This window comes from Schistocerca cancellata, chromosome 1, assembly GCF_023864275.1.
Source record: "Schistocerca cancellata isolate TAMUIC-IGC-003103 chromosome 1, iqSchCanc2.1, whole genome shotgun sequence".
Lineage (NCBI taxonomy): Eukaryota > Metazoa > Arthropoda > Insecta > Orthoptera > Acrididae > Schistocerca > Schistocerca cancellata.
In genome coordinates this window covers 661,696,382-661,715,601 of record NC_064626.1, presented here as the reverse complement: position 1 = coordinate 661,715,601, position 19,220 = coordinate 661,696,382, and the positions used below count along the sequence as shown (strand labels likewise).

The following is a 19,220-nucleotide window of genomic DNA, read 5'->3' as shown; positions in this document are numbered from 1 at the left end:
GCTTCATAATCCTGTGGCACCAACCAAGTGCCACAGCCTGTCAAGTTCCACTGCAGCACTAGCTTATAAGCATGTATCTTAGTTATTTCTGTATAAATTCCAGTGCCATTTTGACAGTGTCCCTGAATCCTTTTCAACACATCAACTTCTAGTTTTGGCCATTTTGCACACAGTCCTCTATTTACACATTTCGTCTTCCTCATTTATTTCAGTTCTTCTTTACTAGCCCACTAATTGCGAATGATTTTTTTCTGTTGGTGGAGGGACAAAATGCCACTTGGCTGCTTTATTTCCATTTTCTTCTGTGTATCTATTACTCTCCGTTTACAGCCCCCATCACATGCATGAAACTAGCTACTAGGAAAAATATTGTACTGTTACCGATAACACAAATCACTTTCAATAAAAGTTCACTGGCACCATAGACGGCAATGATGCATCATAGGCTACACAGTGTTCTGGGTTTGTCATGGGGGCGAGAGGAGACAGTGTTAGCAAGCTTTTGAATCCTTTGGACTTGTGTTCATCGCATTGGTGCACTGCTGCTGCCGCCAGTTGAATCGAATGTCGCAAGCTAGAGATAGGTTTCCCGTTCTGTCTGATATACGGCCATTTTTAAGACTGGAGGGAATTTAAGAAAAGACATTTTTATATTCATTCTGAGTATAAGATGCACTGGAATTTTGGAGTCAATTTTTTGAAGAAAAAAAAAAGAAAAAAAAAAGGTTTTAATAGTCCATAACATATGCTCTCTCTGGAAACTTACCAAGGGCTTTTCGAATCCTTGCCACATAGAATAGCTGCTGTATTGCATCAAAAGGTGGACTGACTTGCTATTAAGTAGGTGGTAGTAATAATGTTATGGCTAATCAGTTTATTTGCTACATCACCAATCCCCTCCACACCACAACAACAATCTTGACTCACAAGCTTTCCTCTCTTGCAACTACCATTCAGATCTTACCCACAAACAAATCCTCCAACCAGTATCTTCCTTTTACTCTATGATAAATACAGTTGTCCCTTCCAAACAATGCAGACGTGAACTCTGGATCACCCAGACCTCGTCACATTACTCTGTTAAAATGATCATTTTCTTAAATCAAGCCCTGAAATGTGGTAAATTCTCCTTGATACCATTTAATCACTTTTTGAACTCTGTGACATCAAAGTCAAACCCATGTATTCTCAGGCCACTATGCATCCCCCAAGGTTCCTGCTACAAAATGTGACTCCTGCATTCACCTACTGCTATTTACTCCAGCCCATCACAGGCATTGCAACAAGCAAAACAAAAGACCAAAGTGACAAGTTAATGAAGGTAAATAGATGAACATCCGAAAATGTGGAGAAGTGACATGGAAGACCATAATGCATGTTACAGTCTAAAGAACACCTTTGTTCAACAGTGAATGTCAAATGAATGGCTAATAATAACAAAAGTTAAATTCAAGCAGTTGACAATAACAACACTATTAGGCATAAGGATTGTTACAAAATAATTACACTTACTTGTGGGTCTCAATGCCAGTTTTATTGATATAATCTCAATAAACATACAATTTCCTAGCAAAAATATGTTTTCGTATTCCATGTGACTATAAATGTAAGGTGACACTTCAATTTATATGTACTTGCATATCTCAAAGATACAGTGACATTATTGGTTAGTGTTGAATGTCATCATGCCACAAACTTCTTCACTGTTCTCCCTACATCAACCAACATTTCAAGAGCCAGTAGGCATCAAATTTAAAGTACATCATGTCAAGTCACGTTACATCACTAGAATTTGACTCATCACGCTTACGAAAGAAACCCTTTTCTGTTTTACACTCCCGGATTGTAACAGTCTTCAGATTGACTGTGACATCAGTGATGAATACCTGATCCGCCACTGGATTCACTGTTTGCCAATAGCGAGCACTTGGAATAACAGGTGCACGGGATGCCTTAACACTTTGCTCTTCTACGGTGTTCCCAGGCCCCTCTGTTGATATTTCTGTGACAGGTGAGACGTGGCTGCTGCCTGTGTCTGTCTGGGAGTCTGCATTTTTCTGGAAAAAGAAGAAAAAAAAAGATAAAAATTTCATTAGTAATTTTCTAAAAATGATACTACTGTTAGAACTCTCACTGAAAAATTATCAGATCTCAGCATATGAATTCCAATACTACTTGGCACACCATGTATCCTCACCAAGTCTTACTAAAAACAATAACAATGTATTAAAGGAATTGTATACTCATATTCTACCATGGCAGATATTAAAGATAACCCTAAAAAACCGTTATTTATGGAGCAATTTAAACAAGGAACATTCACAAAATCTAGTTAGAGGATGGCAGATATCTATGTATGTGTTTTTCACCCATGGAGATTGTTTAAAACACCCATCTTTGACCAATACTTGAATATTATATATTTGCCTGGCACCCTTATCAATTTGTTTTCTGTTAATCCAGAGTCAAAATTTGAGGGACAGCTGTACAAGAGCATTGCTCAGTTGCTAAAACCTCTGTGGTATACGGCACGAGAAATCTACTAGCATACATGTTTTATTTAAAGTCGAGAATCTTATTACATGTTTTCATGAGTACTGGCATAAAATTGTGTAAAAAGGTAAATGTTCAATACACACACACACACACACACACACACACACACACACTCACACTCAAGTACCACAGTAGTCATGTTATTCTTGCTTCAACATTCTTATTTAATCTTTTCTTTTCTTTTTTCCCCCCAACATAATGATAATTCTTATTTCAGCCCACTCCCTCCTCACACCAACAATTGGTTCTCACTGCAAATTTCTGTTGCACAGCATGGAATTTTATTAGGGTGAATAATTGTATCTATTTACAGTCTCTTGCTGTTTTGTCCAATTACTTGTTATAAAACAGAACCATTCTTGACAAATGAGGAAATTAATAGTAATGGCACAAGGTGATTGTTTAGAATTTTACAAGCTTACTCCATCCTAATACTACCAAGTTACTCCAAAACCAATGGATGTTTCATAAGCAACAATTTCATGTCCTCACATCATAGGACACTATTGTGATTTGGATTTAGACATATAAGAAACTGATAAATTTGGTTGTTTTCAGGAAATAATGTTCAATCATAACACTTTGTAACACGATTACTTGGGTAAATTAAAAATGTTTTATTATAAGTTTCATCTCTAGTGAGAAAACTCATACTAGACAAACAGATAACAACAAAGATTCTGAGGCAGGCGAGCATGCTGGAGGTAGTTGGAATCAAGCAACAAGCTCGGCAACAATTCAATCTACTTCTTCACCTTCCCTTACACAATTTCACATTCATTCTGAATCAGTGGGATTTCTTTCTGACAGTGAACAGTTCAACTTCCCTAGAGTCTCTCATACTTCCCAAATGTTTCCACAGAAACTATTTTTCGTGAGAATTTCATATCTTCCCAACAAGATGACAGCCTCATGAACATGTGATCTTCACTCAAGTCCATTAGTATATGCTGAAAATATCAATTACCAAATTATGCATTTCTACAGACTTCACATCAAAATAAAAATGTAAATACAAATGTCATGTAGCACTATTGGCTGGGACATCCCACGGGGTGGATTCAGCCGCCTACGGAAAGGGTGCACATTGGCAACTTTCCTTGCAGATTTGAGATGTGTGTTATGTATGTACCTTTGGAATGTTGGTGAGTGTAACAGATGTGGGTACACAGTAGTGTCATAATTGTGCTGTATGACGACAACGGGCTGCCAAGCTTAATGCTGCCCTAGTGGCTCATGCCCTCACTTCATGAGAACTGTAGAGTGGTTTGGAATTTAATCCAGGACACTGGTGTAAATACTGGTGATCAGGAGCTTTACACCACCACCACTCCTCTCCTTGCTGATCAAATAATGGCAGTGGAAATTTCTTTCACCATCAGGATTTGACCCAGTTTACCCTTGAGTTGAGAGCACCGCCACACATGCATGCATTTGCAATTTTGGCTATGGGGGCTACCTCAAGTTATACTTTTTCAACAATTCGGGATGTTTTGATACTCTGTGGATCAGAGCCATGTATCACACCATTTTCCTGCCCGAGTCTGACCGCTCTGTCCTGTTGTCCACACAATTGGTAGTCAAGCTCAACTGTACTCACGACAGAGTGCGTGAGACACGATGCACCATGAGGCCTGTGGCTCGTCGGGGTGCCCGGCTGAGCCGGGGGGCAACAGGCTTAGTGCAATCAGGAAACACTACGCAGCACTGGTAAGGAGGGATTGACTGACCTCACCCTGTGAAATTCCTTTCTGAATTGTTTGACTTCTTTAAGATTTGTGAAGGTTTGATATGCTAGGAATAGGATGTAACACAAAAAAGTACTTATAGCCCAAATGCTTTGTATTCACCTGTACCACATCAAAAGGGCTGCTGACACTTTTGCACAATGGGTAGATCTAGCACGCAATATTAAAGTACTTTAACCTGTAAAGTTAAGTTAATTTACAAGTTTCCCTTACAGGACTGACTGGCTCAACCCTTCCTCAGAATTCATTGGGGACGATCTGCCTGCTTTACATGTGACATAATTTTGAAATAAGGAGCCACAGAAAGTAAAGATGGACAGTTTCAAATTACTTTCACTGTGAGCTTATCGGTGACAAAGGTATATTTTCCATAACTTAGTCACTTGAAGTTTCTAGTAGCTTCTCGTTTCAGTTCACACTTTGTGCATTCCATTATTATTGTCTTTCCCAACTGATTGCGAATCAAGTAGTAATTATTAGATACAGCAGGGAAATAAGTGTTTGAAATTTTGCCAAATATCTTCAAATGTTCTTTAATTTTATTGAAATTTGGCAGATTTCCCAAACTGTAAGGCTTTCAATCAACAATTCATATAGTCTTGCACATTACACAGGTTTGTGTTTGGTCCATGAAGTAATAAATTTCAACGGATGATATTTCTGTCAAATAAGCTGCAGTCGGAAGCCAGACTTTTCCCACAGCAAGGTGTACCTGTTGAGAAAAAGATAAATATCGTACAATACGAGAACTATTCTGCTGTTATATAGCCATCTTACATCCATGTTACCCAATAAAAACTTTTAAATAATTAGTTCAGGGACCTAGAAACGACGGAGAGGCTCTGACCCTGCCACAGCTGCAGTGGTCCACAACCCCATGACGACTATCGCAGTCCACTTCACCGCTCCCCCACCCCACACTGAACCAGTCTTTCAGGGTTATTTTTCGGTTGCTATAGAACGTATTTGGGATGTTTTGGAATGCCGACTTTGTGCCAGGCCTCACTGACTGACAACGATACCTCTCCTCAGTGCAGCACTCCATGAAGAATGGACTGCCATTCCCCAAGAAACCTGACTGAACGTACACCTGCAAGAGTGGAAGCTGTCATCAAGGCTAAGGGTGGGCAAACACCATACTGAATTCCAGCATTACCGATGGAGGGCGCCACGAACTTGTAAGTCATTTTCAACTGGGTGTCCGGATACTTTTGATCACGTAGTGTAACAGCAACCACAGTTTCTAAACATCAATAATTATATGAATATTATTCCATATAAATTAACACACTTTTAAATATAAAGTATTTTATTTTAAAATTTGTGATTTAAAACTCAATAAAACTAAATTTCAATGCTAGGTTAAAAACATAGAATTTCTTGAGATTTTATGAAATTCTGTAGTTTTTCCTTATAAAATGTATGCCCTGAGAATTACAGGTTTTCCAAAAGAATCGCCACTCTGTCAACTAGCATTTATGGTATCCTTTCATTAAGGCATTTGTGAATTTTGTGTTGGAGAGTGAAACATGAGAACTTCGTGCTGGACTGGAACATGAAGCCAGACCCACAACCTTGCCTGCAAAAGGCAATGCTCTGACCTACCACCCACAGCTCACTTTTCCAGGCTTACTTATTACAGTTGTGACAGTGCCCTGCACACTGTTCTAATGTAGTATGAAGTTTCAAAACAGTGCAAGCTCCACTGCACAGTGAAAATGGCTGTATTTTAGTAGCAGTCTGATGACTTCAAAACCGGCCACTGCGTAAGAATGAATGTGTGAGTTAGTGTATTACTGTGGCACATCTATGAAATTTGTGCATTCAGTTATGTCCATATTGCACCCATGCAATATAAGATTTGTTAAGAACAGCAAGTTTGCTATTGCCACTCACATGATATCATGACTGGAATGATCTTTAAAAAAAAAAAAAAAAAAAAAAAAACTTTTAAATTATTTTTTTGCCTTCTCAACCTTCCAGACAAATTGCATTTTGTTTCAACATTGTAGGCATGACTTATTTCAATGTTTTGATTACTAGTATGAATTCTCAAGGTCCTGACTGGCTCTGAAATGTCTATGATTGTCAGCAAATTTGATAAAAATTATATGAGAAGACAGTGATCAACGGGCATTAACAAGATCAATCTTTACTGGTTTGTGTTCTAGATACTTTAAAAGAATCTGTAACAAAATTGAACGTACATTTTGTTTACTGATGATCTGTTATTGAAATTAAACCTCACTAAATTTCAGTACGAAAGCAACTGTATTTTGATAGAATTATAACCTGTTTTGACATTTCATTACAATATATTGGGGGGGGGGGGGGGAGGGGGAGGGGGGGGGGAGAATACTCTTCCATCAATCACAATGACATACACCCCCAAAGATGCTTTTAATGCGAATGAAAAAAGGTGGAAAAATAAGGTTTTATTGTTCCACCTTTTGCTTCACAAAACTCTCAGGTTCAGAGGAGAGAGATGCCACAACACAAAATTTAAGTCAAGAGAAGCTAACTGTCTTACTGCATTGTAATGAGAAGGAGACGGATCCACAATGCTTTAAAAATGTGCAGACATCTCATGAAGATATGCATAACAGGTTTGACGTGCCTGGGCTGCAAGGTTGGGCCTTAGAAATAGGAAATTCATCCTTTTTATGGACCACTGTGCAGTGCATCCCTAAGATACATCATATCTGTGTATATGTGTTTTCTTCCCAATTGTACAAGCCACCTTCATCCTGAAATGAAACTACAGTAAGATTCTTGTACAGAAGAGGTCGGCCTGTCTTCGCACTATATTGAGAAAGCTAATGATTTGGATACTACACATTTTTTAAGAAGTGTCTGGGATTTCGTGCAAAAAAGCACAATCTTAAACTGCTTGAAGGACAGTGGTTTTCAGCAGAAACTTACAGAAAACATCACGCCATAAATCAAAGGAATTGCAGCTGAACAATAGCAGCAAATAACTGGGCAAGAAGAAAACACTTTGTTATGCCTCCCACGGGGAGATGCTTGATAAGAAATAAGAAGACACAGGTAATCAAGAAAAAGGGGTTATTATGACCACAGTAGAGAGATTTAATCACAAAGGAAACTCGATGCAACTCCTCAGGCACTAACCAGCATACACAGTATACCTTAAAATGATCATATTCTTCGATTGGCTGGTGCTTGTACCTGATGCTGGGAAAAATCTACATTGTTTAGCACCTTCCCTGAGTAAGGAACGAGTGCTAGCCACTCAAAGAATGTGACCTTGTATGATACTCATTTGTAGTTTTTCTGGTGCAGTTAGGCAGGGTTCTTTTTAGACTAGTTTTATCAACTTTGGAAGTTATTTTCAACCACTTTACTTGTCACAGAGAAAAAACTGTAAGTGTGGATTCATAACTTACCATACCTTAATTATACATATTTTGTAACATTAGTGTAACTCAGCCCCACTTCATAAGTAAAAATATACATCATATGCAAGTTAAAGTTTTGGATGCTAGAGGCTACGCTCCACATCACGTGACTTCCCTACACTCCAACTGGCTGACAGCAGAAGTGTATATGATTGACATACTAGATTTGGCCGACTGTATGTAACATATTTTTGCTTCTTGTATACTAACAAATAATTTTGAGAGTGACACCTTGAACATGTTCTCAAAAAGGTATATTTTGAATTACAATTTATTGAGATAGTGAGGCATGAAGAGACTGCATATTGCCTCAAATCCCACAATATGGTACCTTTAATTCTGCACTTCCACCACATGGTTTTTTGTTTTTCATCAGCAAATCAGCTATTTTTCAATAGTATTTTTCCTGCTAATGACATTCAAAAGTCTGAGGTCCCTTCAAAAATGTGCTTATGAGATTCCACTGTACACTATAATGCAAACTGATGGACTGCTTGTAAAAACAGTAAGTCTATATGCTGATAAATAAAGTAATGTTAAGGCCTGTGAAAGTTTCCTACTTACCACATTGTTCACCTGAGCTGGTGAGAGCTCTGGTGCAATGAGGGTGGTGACTCCCACCTTGGGACTTGGTGGAGTAATCAGTGTAGGAGGCGGCGGTGAACCAGAGGCAGGTGGGGCCTGACCAGCACATGGAGAGCCCTGTGATGCCCTTCTGGCAGAAATAGGCTGTGGCTGTGAAGTCAAAATATTACACAATAACTGATTCAAATGGCTCTGAGCACTATTTACACAATAACTAACAACTCAAAATTACATGTTTTATTATGTGCTAATGTGCACCACCACAAGATATTTCTGTAAGTGTGAAATGTTTAAAATCTTATTCCTATCTAACTCTTATTCCCATCCAATAATACACTAATCAGTGTAAACATTAATAATACAAAAGTTAAGATCTGTTCCCAGCGCAAAAGAGACACTTGCAGGAATGTCATGCTAGCTGCAATAATAATGAAAACTATTGTCATAATTCTAGGGAAAATCCTGTTAACAATTACTTCAACTAATCTATGACATTTCAAATACAGCAAACCCCCAATTATCACAGCGCAAATTATCTAATGTGCCCATTATCCTTGCATACTTTGGCAACTACTGATACAATAAAAAAGCCTGAAGTATTATGGTACAAAATTGTTAAGGCTTTCGTGGCCACTTGTTGACAAACTGCCTATTGGCTTCTGTCTCGGGTTCTTCGGCTGACGTTCATCTAATGATTTTTCTGACGTTTCGCCAGCACGAGTGGCTGGCATTGTCAAAGCTTCACCCTCCATTGCCGGTGGTGAACTGGAGGCGAGCTCACGGCCGCAGGCTATATGTACCTGGCGCGCTAACGTCCGAGGGCTTCCGCCAACGTCCGAGGGCTTCTCTGCGGTCATTTCCGGTACGGTTCTCCTCTTGCTACCTGCGACGGTCGTTCGCTGCAGTACGGGAAGCCAGGATCCGTTTACCTTAAGGCTTTCCTCTTTCTTGTTTAAACTGTTCGCGTGTTTTTGGATTTCTACAGCTTCTCTGAACAAGCGCATGTGATAGTGCTTCTCTACAGCCAGAACTTCCGTGTCGGCGAATTTTATTACGTGGTCGGTCTCATTCAGTGCGTGCTCTGCCACGGCAGATTTCTCCACCTGCCCCAACCTGCAATGTCGCTTGTGCTCTTTGATCCTGGTGTTAATGGATCGTCCAGTCATTCCTACAAACTTTTCCGCATGTGCAAGGTATACGGTATATTCCCGACATTGCAAGTGGGTCTCTTTTCTCCTTTGCCGATCTAAGACACTCTTTGATCTTCCTTGTCGGTTTGAAAATCGTCTTTAAGCCGTGTTTGCGCAATATACGGCCGATTCTGTCCGTCACTCTGGTAATGTATGGCAGAAAGGCCATACCCGACATTTCTTTTTCTGGTTCCTTACTTCGCCGAGTGTTTGGCTCTGTTACACTTCTAATGTAATTTGTGGAGTACCCATTGCTCCTCAGAACAGTTTCCAGGTGTTGCATTTCTCGTTTGAGGTGTTGAGGCTCACATATTCGTCCTGCTCTCGTTACGAGCGTACTAATCATGCCTCTTTCCTGGCTCGGGTGGTGGTTTGACAGTTTGTGCAGGTATCGGTCCGTGTGTGTCGGTTTTCGCCGTCCCTTGTGACCAGCACATCTAGAAATGGCAATTTCTTGTCCTTTTCTACTTCCATGGTAAATGTTATGTTGGCATGGAGGCTGTTCAAGTGTCTCAGGAATTCACCGAGCTGTTCTTCACCATGGCTCCACACCACGAAAGTATCATCGACTTATGGTACAACTAGCATGAATTCTATTGTTTGGAATATGCTATTAAACTTCTTCTGAGACCAGAAAATGCAAATCATCTACTCCTTGAAAGAAGAAAAGAAGACAATATTATGCAAGTGACTCGTCTGCCAGAAGACGGTGGGAGCCCCAATCCTTTTGTCAGACATCCCTGAATCATTTTTCTGTTGTTTCTCATTTTATCTTCAATAAATGCAGGGACTCTACTTTTGTAACACATCCATGGCCAATTTCTTGTCTTTATATTTGCTTAGACCTTTCCTAAAAGCTATACCCAATAGTAAAAAGAAAATGATTTAGGTTTTCTTCTGGATCAATACCTTGCAGAATTCTTGCTCTTTGATGATGTGAAATGAAAGCATAGTGTTAAATATTACCAGGAGCAATGCACTGTCAATCGCACTTCTCCAGCCACCAGTAAGTCTCAATAACACTGTAGCTTCTAAAATGAATCACTGACAATGAGTGTTAACATAAGCCAAGTTTCTTGTTGTTGCTGAAGTTATGGACGGTTTATGTGTGCTAGCAAGTTGGCAGAAAAATGCAAATATGCTGTTTTAAATACTGAAAAGAAATTATAAGTTCTAGATATGTTATAAAAGGATGAATTTACAGCAAAATTATCTCAGGTGTATGGGACAGGCAAATAAGTAGTGAAAGACTTAAATAAAAATAAAGCTGACAACCGTACTGGAATGCCTGAGAACTTCAAGTCTGCACAGAAGTATAAGCAGCACTACACATTAACACTTCATTAGGGTAGTTTTAAACATCACTACTGGATTCCAGAAACTGCTGCTCCGTGTGAGAAACCTAGTGTTATAAAGATGCAATTGATGCTTTTTGTAATGCATTCTTCAGTTATATCGAAGAGAACAATTTTCTCCTGAAACAGATTTACAACTCTGTTGAAACTGGTCTGTATTGGAAGGGGCATGCCCACATGAGCTTAAGCATCTAAGACTGAGGTGCATGTTACCATATATGTTCTATTAAAGATAGGCAAACTGTTCTTTTGCTTGCAACAGAAATAATCACTCCTCCTTTTTTCATACCTTTACCCCATATCTTTACATGGTTGGCATGTTAATGTAAGGATTTGGCAACGTTGTGGTGGAAGATGGCTGGACGTCTTTCTTATAGTCAAATACAAATAGCCACACATTATTGGCAATAGAGGAAAAAAACCTCACACAGTGCAAGGAATGATGAACCTACCACTTCATTACATGGTGTCAACAAGGAACTTGGACAGCCAGTAGTATCTTCAGAGACTGATTCTCTGTTCATTCCTGCTGTGTGTAAGTATTTGGAGGGAAAAATATTACCTGAAAGAGCTGCTGCTTTACTGGATAACACACTTTGTGATCATACTGAAGACGTACTTGTTTCAGTTGACAGAATGATTTTCATGAGGTACCTTCCATCCAGTGTTATGCCGTTTATACAGCCAATGGAATAAGGTGTGGTTGCAGCTTTGAAACAAAGTTACCGGTTGAATCTCATGAAAGTGCAAGAAGGTTGATACATCCTGTTTTCGGAAATTCCTCATCGAGCTCAATGCGATCCACAGCATTTGCAAGCACGGGAACAAACTGACAATACAGCAAAAGCTCACTTGCAGAAGAAAATTGCAACACACTCCGTTGAAAATGGTTTTGAAACAGTGAGGAATGTGACACTGCTGCTCGTCTGACCAATTTTGTGAAACAAATTACAGGTTACAAAAACGTAGATGACATAAACATCTGCAAGTGGTTAAATAATTATGTCTATGGACCAAGATTTGAGCAGTTAAGAGATAAAGTTTGTTCTACAGAAATAGTGTATGAAAATGAAGCGATTGAGGAACACGTTATCAAGCACAGTGAAACAATGAAATATGTTGATCTGTTATTAGAAGATGCAGGACAAAACCACTTTCATTGTATCAAAGTTTTAAGTCTCTGGTAAGTGAGAACAACTGAATGACAAATAAACCAAATAAAATGGGATGGTTACTTTCTTGAAGTGAACTGAAACTAAGTGATTTGTGTGATTTAAGTATAATTTGTAGACAAATTGTCAGTTGCCAATGAGTAACACGTAAATGGCACAGAGAGTTATTGAATGTGACATGTTTTGTAAACAGCATTTTCCAACAAAAATATGTGTGTTTTCATACATGTATGTTTTTTGGTTATACATCCAGTCTTCAGCCTCATTAAAACCAGGATAACAGGGAGCTTTCCTTAGCAAATGAAACATTAAGGAAACATTCATCATATAACTTTTTCAGTTCAACATGTTTTACAGGATTACGGAGTGTAGACAATAATGTAAAGGTTACTACAAAACATATCTGCAGATGCAGAGATGTATTTACCAACATGAGATCATAAACTACTTCCCATTAGGCAGTAATGAATACTTCTGTAAGTCAACTTCAGAAATCCTACTGAGAAATGAGGATCTTTCCACATGCAGTTCACTAACAGCTGTCCTCTGTTGTAGTTACTTAATGTGTACATAATGTTACACAGAAATTAAATTAAAAAATGCAACGTCTTCACATATCAATTAAACGGAAAATCTCTTATTCTCTTCACTGAAGGTTTTCTTAATTGTAAGTTAATGCTAAATGACAAAGCAGTAACTATGGACAATAAAAAAATTCTGAATTACAAAAGGCGCAGAATCCATGTTAAACTGTGAGTTCTCCTAAAACTGACAGGTTAAGTCAATTCAATGGTCAAAGGAAGGCAATGACATACCAACTACAACAAGGCGTGCTTAATAAAGCAATGTGGTGTTCAAATCAACCTTTATTTGACAACAGCTTAACTTTTTTACTTTTTTTACCTTGGGGAACAATGTGAAATATAATTTACTATGATTGAACATGTAGTGGTACTTAAGTATTAAGGTGCTTATGTATCTGACTCACCACTGAAAGTAGAGGTATAATATGTTTTCAGAAAATTTTGATTTGATTTGCTACACTGTTAATCCACTAGTGTTAGAATGAGTCATTATTTTTAATGTTAGTAGGTGTTAAAATATTGAAACTAAAACAAATTTAAAAAAAATGGGAGTAGATATCAGTAATCTGTATAAGGGTCTTCCAGAGAAGCAGAATGAAAACAATAAACAGTTACTAAAATATGGCTAACAATGTAGGAAAAGAGAGAGGTACGAAATGAGAATGCAGCACATAATTTAGATTGTTCGTGTAAGTATATCTGCCAGATGGAGAAAGACGGCAAGGACAAATCAGATATGAATAAGATTGTGAGTTTGAATGTAGATATAGTTACATTGAAGTATTCTTCCACTGACTCAGATATTTGTTACTGACAGACAAAACACAGGAGACACATGTGGCATCTATATATAAATTTATAAAATACAGTATCCGTGAATTAAATTCTAAATTTTCAGACACATAATAGTACAACCTAATGGCATGCTAAACGAAAAGACAGACAGAGGAAACACTGCATTTCTCGATACTTCCCTTCACATAAATTGAGCCAACAATGCAGATTTAATGAGATAAAGGAATTTTCCAGCTTAAAGCATTCAGTGTAGAAGGTAAATCTGAGGAGAGACTGTAATACCAGCAATATGGTTTAGGATTAATTTCTCAAGCTACAGATATCTTCAGTATGTGAGTTGCTTAGTTTATATACAATTTAATATGTTATCTGGCACCTAATCTGAGTCAATATGTTTGAAGATTTAAAGAATCCCACAGACTGTTCTTTTCCTGTGCCTCACTCATCACATCATCTATCATTCCTTCCAAAATATCAATTTTGTAACTCATACTTGTAAAAAATATTGTAAATGTTGCGACGGAAATTTTGTTTTTGTACAATTTCATGTAAATGCAGAGTCAAATTACGTCTTTAGAATTAGACAGCACGTTTTCACGTCTGTCTGCTGTGGCAACAGTGTGTATTAATGATGAAGCAATTTAGCACAAATTAAGCATGGAAAAAAAGAGAAGACTTTTGTAAAATCCAGGTATTTAACAGCACTGCAGTACTATTCAGGTTAAAGCTCATAGACAATCTTTCTCAACACAACTTCCTTCAGGTTTGATTGCTCCAACAGTCCACAACGAATACTGTCCACACATACACACAATTTGACGGGTTCTATGAATACAATCTGTACCATTATATTCCACTGTGTCCATATGCAAAAATAAGTCATTATTGATTTGTTAAATTTGTTGAAAATGTTTACATCTAACAAAATGTGTGCATTAAACACATTATATGGTGCTGAACCCAAAGTTTTAAAGTGGAACTGTAGCAATGTCCTCCTATGGATAACAACAGAGGAGGAAGTTACCTGGTATGAAGCAGGTATGATCTAGCTTACTTGCTAAGAACTTTCGTAAAGAAGCAATGTCACAGTGATGTAAACTTTGCTTGGGTTGCAAATAATAATGAACCTATGTTTAACTGCTATGCACAGGACAACAAAAGTAAAAAACCAAATAAGTAAAAAAATTGTTTAATGGTTAATTTGACCTTACTAAAGTACAAAGAAAACTACACGACTGTGTCTAATGTTGAACAATTCTTCAAATATAAGTGTATGAATCACTAAATAAATAACTTGTATGTAGCTTAATGAAGATATTCAATTTTACATTACTACAGTAATGTGTAATATGTCAAATCTTTTAGCCTAGGTAGTACTAATATTTACTTCAACAATGTACGAAAAAGTATTTACATCAAGCTTTTGGCCACAGCCTTTATCAGTAAAAGACACACACACAAGCCAGCACACCTCATACACAAATGACCGCCAACTAAAGCATCTTTGGCCAGAGAGAAATAATCACATGGGATGCGAGCAGTAATGTGGAGTGAGCGGGGAAGGGGAAGGGATATTAGTTTATGGGTGGGGAGAGAGACGAACACTGTCTGCTGGAGTGTGCAGGGACTAGACTCCCAACAGGCGCAGTGTCAGGAGGTTGTGGGACAGACAGGAGTGGAGCGGGAAAAGATGAGCAGATATGTCTGCATAGGGCTCTAAATAAACAGGGTGGGAGATGAGAATGGGGAGGAGGTGACTGGGTAGAGGATGTGGGGACAGTATGTCACTGTAGGTTGAGGCCAGGATAAATACAGGAGCAGAGAATGTGTGGTAAGGATAGTTCCCATCTGCGCAGTTCAGAAAAGCTGATGGTGGAAGGAGGGAGCCATGGGTCGAGTAGTGAAGCAGCCATTGAAATCAAGTGTGTGATGTTCAGCAGCATGTTATGCCACAGGGTTGTCTACTCTGCTCTTGGCCACAGTTTGACAGTGGCTGTTCATCTTGGTCGACAGCTGATGGCTGCTTGGTGGCCCGGCCACTGATGGGGTAGGATAAACTTGTGACAATACTGGAATAAGAAGTATTTGGTGGGTGGACTGGGCAGGTTTTGCATCTGGGTCTTCCACAGGGCTATGATCCTTGTGGCTAGGGGTTGGGACTGGGAGTGGCATAGGGACAGGCTAGGATGTAGGGGGACCGAACACCACTCTCGGAGGGGTGGGAAGTACCTCGGGTAGGATGTCTCTCACTTCAGGGCGTGATGATAGGTAATCAAATCCCTGGTGAAGGATGTGGTTCAGTCGTTCCAGTCCGAGGTGGAAATGGGTGATGAAGGGGACACTCCTTTGCGGTGGTTCTTGGGAGTGGTGGGAGGACTGGAGATGTAAGGCAGGTAGGTGGGTTTAATGTGGACAGAGGTGTGGCTGGAGCCATCAAAGAGGAGGATATAAACATGTACCAACATTCCTGCCATAGTGGACTCTTGCTCCATCTATCAGCACCAGTTCAGTTCAGAAAAGTATCCCTTTTCCTGGCTAAAACCCTGTCCCACATCCTGTTCCTCAAATGCTACATAAACTATGAAATTCCTCCAAACAGCTGTAATTTGTCCTCCTATCTATATAATTATGTAGTTCTCAATTCGTTCGAGCAATCAATCATTCATAATAGGAAACACAGTCATAGCTCAGTCACTCAAAATGATTCAGAAATTTTACTTGTTAGAATGAAATCAGGCGATGACTCTTCTTCTTTGCAGGCTCGTGCTTTGCGGCTGTCTGCTAATATGTACAAATAAAATGCCTCGTATTTTTGGGAGCGTTGTATAATCAGTCGGGAAACCTCAGATCAAGCGGATATTTGGCTTTGATGAAGTTTAACCTTCCGAAGATGTAATGGAGCTCTTGGATTATTAAATGCGGGTTCGTATCCAGGCTTTCGGAAGTTTCCTTCTGATTAACAACTACGCAATGTATCGATGAATATCATTAATTCTCAACTGTCAAATAATGTAAATTCTTACAGACCTTTTGTATGAAGGAGCAAGTTATATATATTTTTCCCTTTTAATAGTACAATTTCGTATCAGTTATCTTTTGTCATAAATCGCAATATTCAGATTACAATTCTTCAAACAAAGCTCAGGTTAATCGGCACGAAGACAATCCCGGAAGCTTTTTTTTTTTTTAACAACCACCAGAGAGAGTACTACAAAGAATAATTATGCGCTCATGGCATAGCTATTGTATGAAACTACTTTGCGCATGGATTCTGCGAGTATGAAGATAGAAAATTAGTAAACGTCGTTCAAGGGTAGAATTGTATCAAAATAATCCATCGAATATAAAGAGACATTACACAGCCTAACTGTAAAGATTTGTTTCTTTGGATCCGAACCTTCCCTTTACATTGACCTACACCTTTTCATATTCCAGAAATCCCTGGCCCTCACAAACCTCGTACTGCAAAAACACATCTCCATGGCACAGGCATCCCAGAACCACCTCTGCTTCTTCCGCGAGATACTACTACTCTGCAATCCATACTCCATACATCACAACTCTGAAACTGAATCCATTGCTCCCCAGCGCAAGTGCATTCCAGACACCACCTCTATAAATTATCCATCCTATTGCCACATCGGAGCACCCCTATCCAACCTGTATTGTACCCACAGTGTTCCTCTCGTCCACCTTCCTCAGCAGCTAAACTCTCCTAGATAACCTTTCCGACTTGCCACATCACCAAACTCCCTACCAACTCATCACCAAATCAGGGACCAAACGTTCCCATAACAGTGTTGTTAACTTTTCCACAAAAACCCTCAGCCCCACAGAAGTTTTAGTCTCACTCAAAGGGCTCACATTTAGCCCTACATCTAAATTTAACCATCCTAGACTCGTCAAAGATCTGCTCTCCTTTTCCCGATCCCTGCAATGCAAGCAGTTCTTTGCTATCAATCGCTCCAGACAAACCCACCCTAATTTCAACATTGAACTCTGCCCCTCTTCCAGTTCATACCACCATCCAACCATGATCACACACCCCCTCCCTTCCACCCAACCACTCACTGGTCACCTTCCAGGGATTCCTTACCTCCTCACCATCCTTCCCCAGGTTCTTTCTTTAGGACACCAACCTTTCAGTAGATGAAAGTACATCAATACAAAACCTCAAAACAAGTCCTGATCTGTTCATCCTACCTGCAGACAAAGGTTCCATCACTGTTGTTATGAGTCACAGTGACTACCTAGCAGGAGCCTCCACTAATCATCTGACTCCTCCACCTTAAACTGTACCAGAGTGATTCCATCCCAGAAGTCCAACACAAACTCCAATCCCTGCTTAAAGCCTTAGGTCCTTCCAAGAAAATCTCCCACAAATCTATTTCCCTCCTCGCCCCTATGACAGTGCACACCCACCTTCTACATGCTCCCCAAAATCCACAAATCCAACAATACTAGTCCGCCCACTGCGGCTGGCCATTGTGCCCCCGCTGAAAGAATTTCAGCCCTCATTGACCAACACTTCCAACCAACTGCATGTAATCTAGACTCCCACGTCAGACACCATCCACTTCCTTCACCGACTCTCCGTTTACCTCCTGGATCCTTACTTATCATTGTTGATGCCACCTCCCTATACACCAACATCCCCCATGCCCATGCCCATGGTCATACTGCCGCTGAAACTATCTTTCCCACGTTTTCTGGACTCCAAATCCACTACCTCATATAATATTATTACGGCTCAAAATAAGAAATTAAACTCTTTGTTATTGAACTAGTGTGTGTAGTGTCTCTATATGTCTGTGAAGGGCAACATTAATTTCCAGAGCAGTGTAAACTATTCCCACAGTGTACGTAATTTTGTACACATAGACAAGTTATTCTTGTGGTGTAGAAGCAGACTCAGACTCCAACTGTCGCCTGTAAAATTCTTGAAATGTAAGAGAAAGAAAACTTCTATAGAATCTTCTCAAATTGGGATACTGCCATTCACATTTGGTCATTCAATGACTGTCTGCGAGTGAAATGAGCTCGTTTTAGCAGAGAAAACTTTATGCTTTTGACTCTTTATTGAAGCAGGTTCTACAGCAAACATCGACCACCAAATGTTCGAAGTCCTATACAAGCTCATCGTACATTAAAGTTAATCACAGAATCTTTTGATCAAAAATAAATAAGCGAAATTAACTTTCAAAATGCGCCAGACTGTATTATGACTGTTACTAAACTCCACATTAATGTTACATATCGCCTGTGAATCGCAAGAAATACAAATTATACAATATGGCGGCTAACCATGACTGTTTCATTGCACATGCTTTATACAAGTCTTCTCGTTATCCTGTCTCGCAACAAAGACGTGTCATATACCGATTTTCTCCCGTTTCTCTGCTTGTCACGGAACGACATTAAGTCAAGGAATAAATATTTCGCTCGTGCACATGAAATGCGCCGCCTAGCGATGAAACAATAACAATAGGAAGGTCGTTGAACTTCAGTTGATCAATTGACGACTCCTAACCGCTAGTATGGGCCAAGGGATGTTATACTCATTCCTCAAACACCTTACTAACTTTATCCTAATCCACAACTACTTCGCATTTGAACGTAAGGTATATAAACAAATCTGCGGCACAGCCTTGGGCACCAGCATGGTACCCTACTACGGCAACCTCTTGATGGGTGTTCCAGAAAAGACCTTCCTAGCCTCCTCAAACACCAGACCCCCAGTCTGGTCCAGGTTCATTGATGATATCTTCGTGATCTAGACTCGGAGCCAAGACACCTTATCTTCATTCCTTCACAAC

The 19,220-nt window shown here is 39.4% G+C and overlaps 1 protein-coding gene across 2 annotated transcripts in view; it reads right to left on the bottom strand.

Annotated features, from left to right (window-relative positions):
- Positions 1-1,512: 1,512 nt before the first annotated feature.
- LOC126183756 (polycomb group protein Pc-like) overlaps positions 1,513-19,220 on the bottom strand; it is a 71,781-nt gene continuing 54,073 nt past the window's right edge. For both annotated transcript variants that reach the window (XM_049925986.1, XM_049925995.1), the window contains 2 exons: positions 8,288-8,458; positions 1,513-2,057 (listed from right to left, as the gene is read on the bottom strand). In XM_049925986.1, coding sequence (XP_049781943.1) covers positions 1,773-2,057; positions 8,288-8,458 — 456 coding nt within the window. In that variant the 3' untranslated portion in view covers positions 1,513-1,772. The remainder of the gene's footprint in view (positions 2,058-8,287; positions 8,459-19,220) is intronic.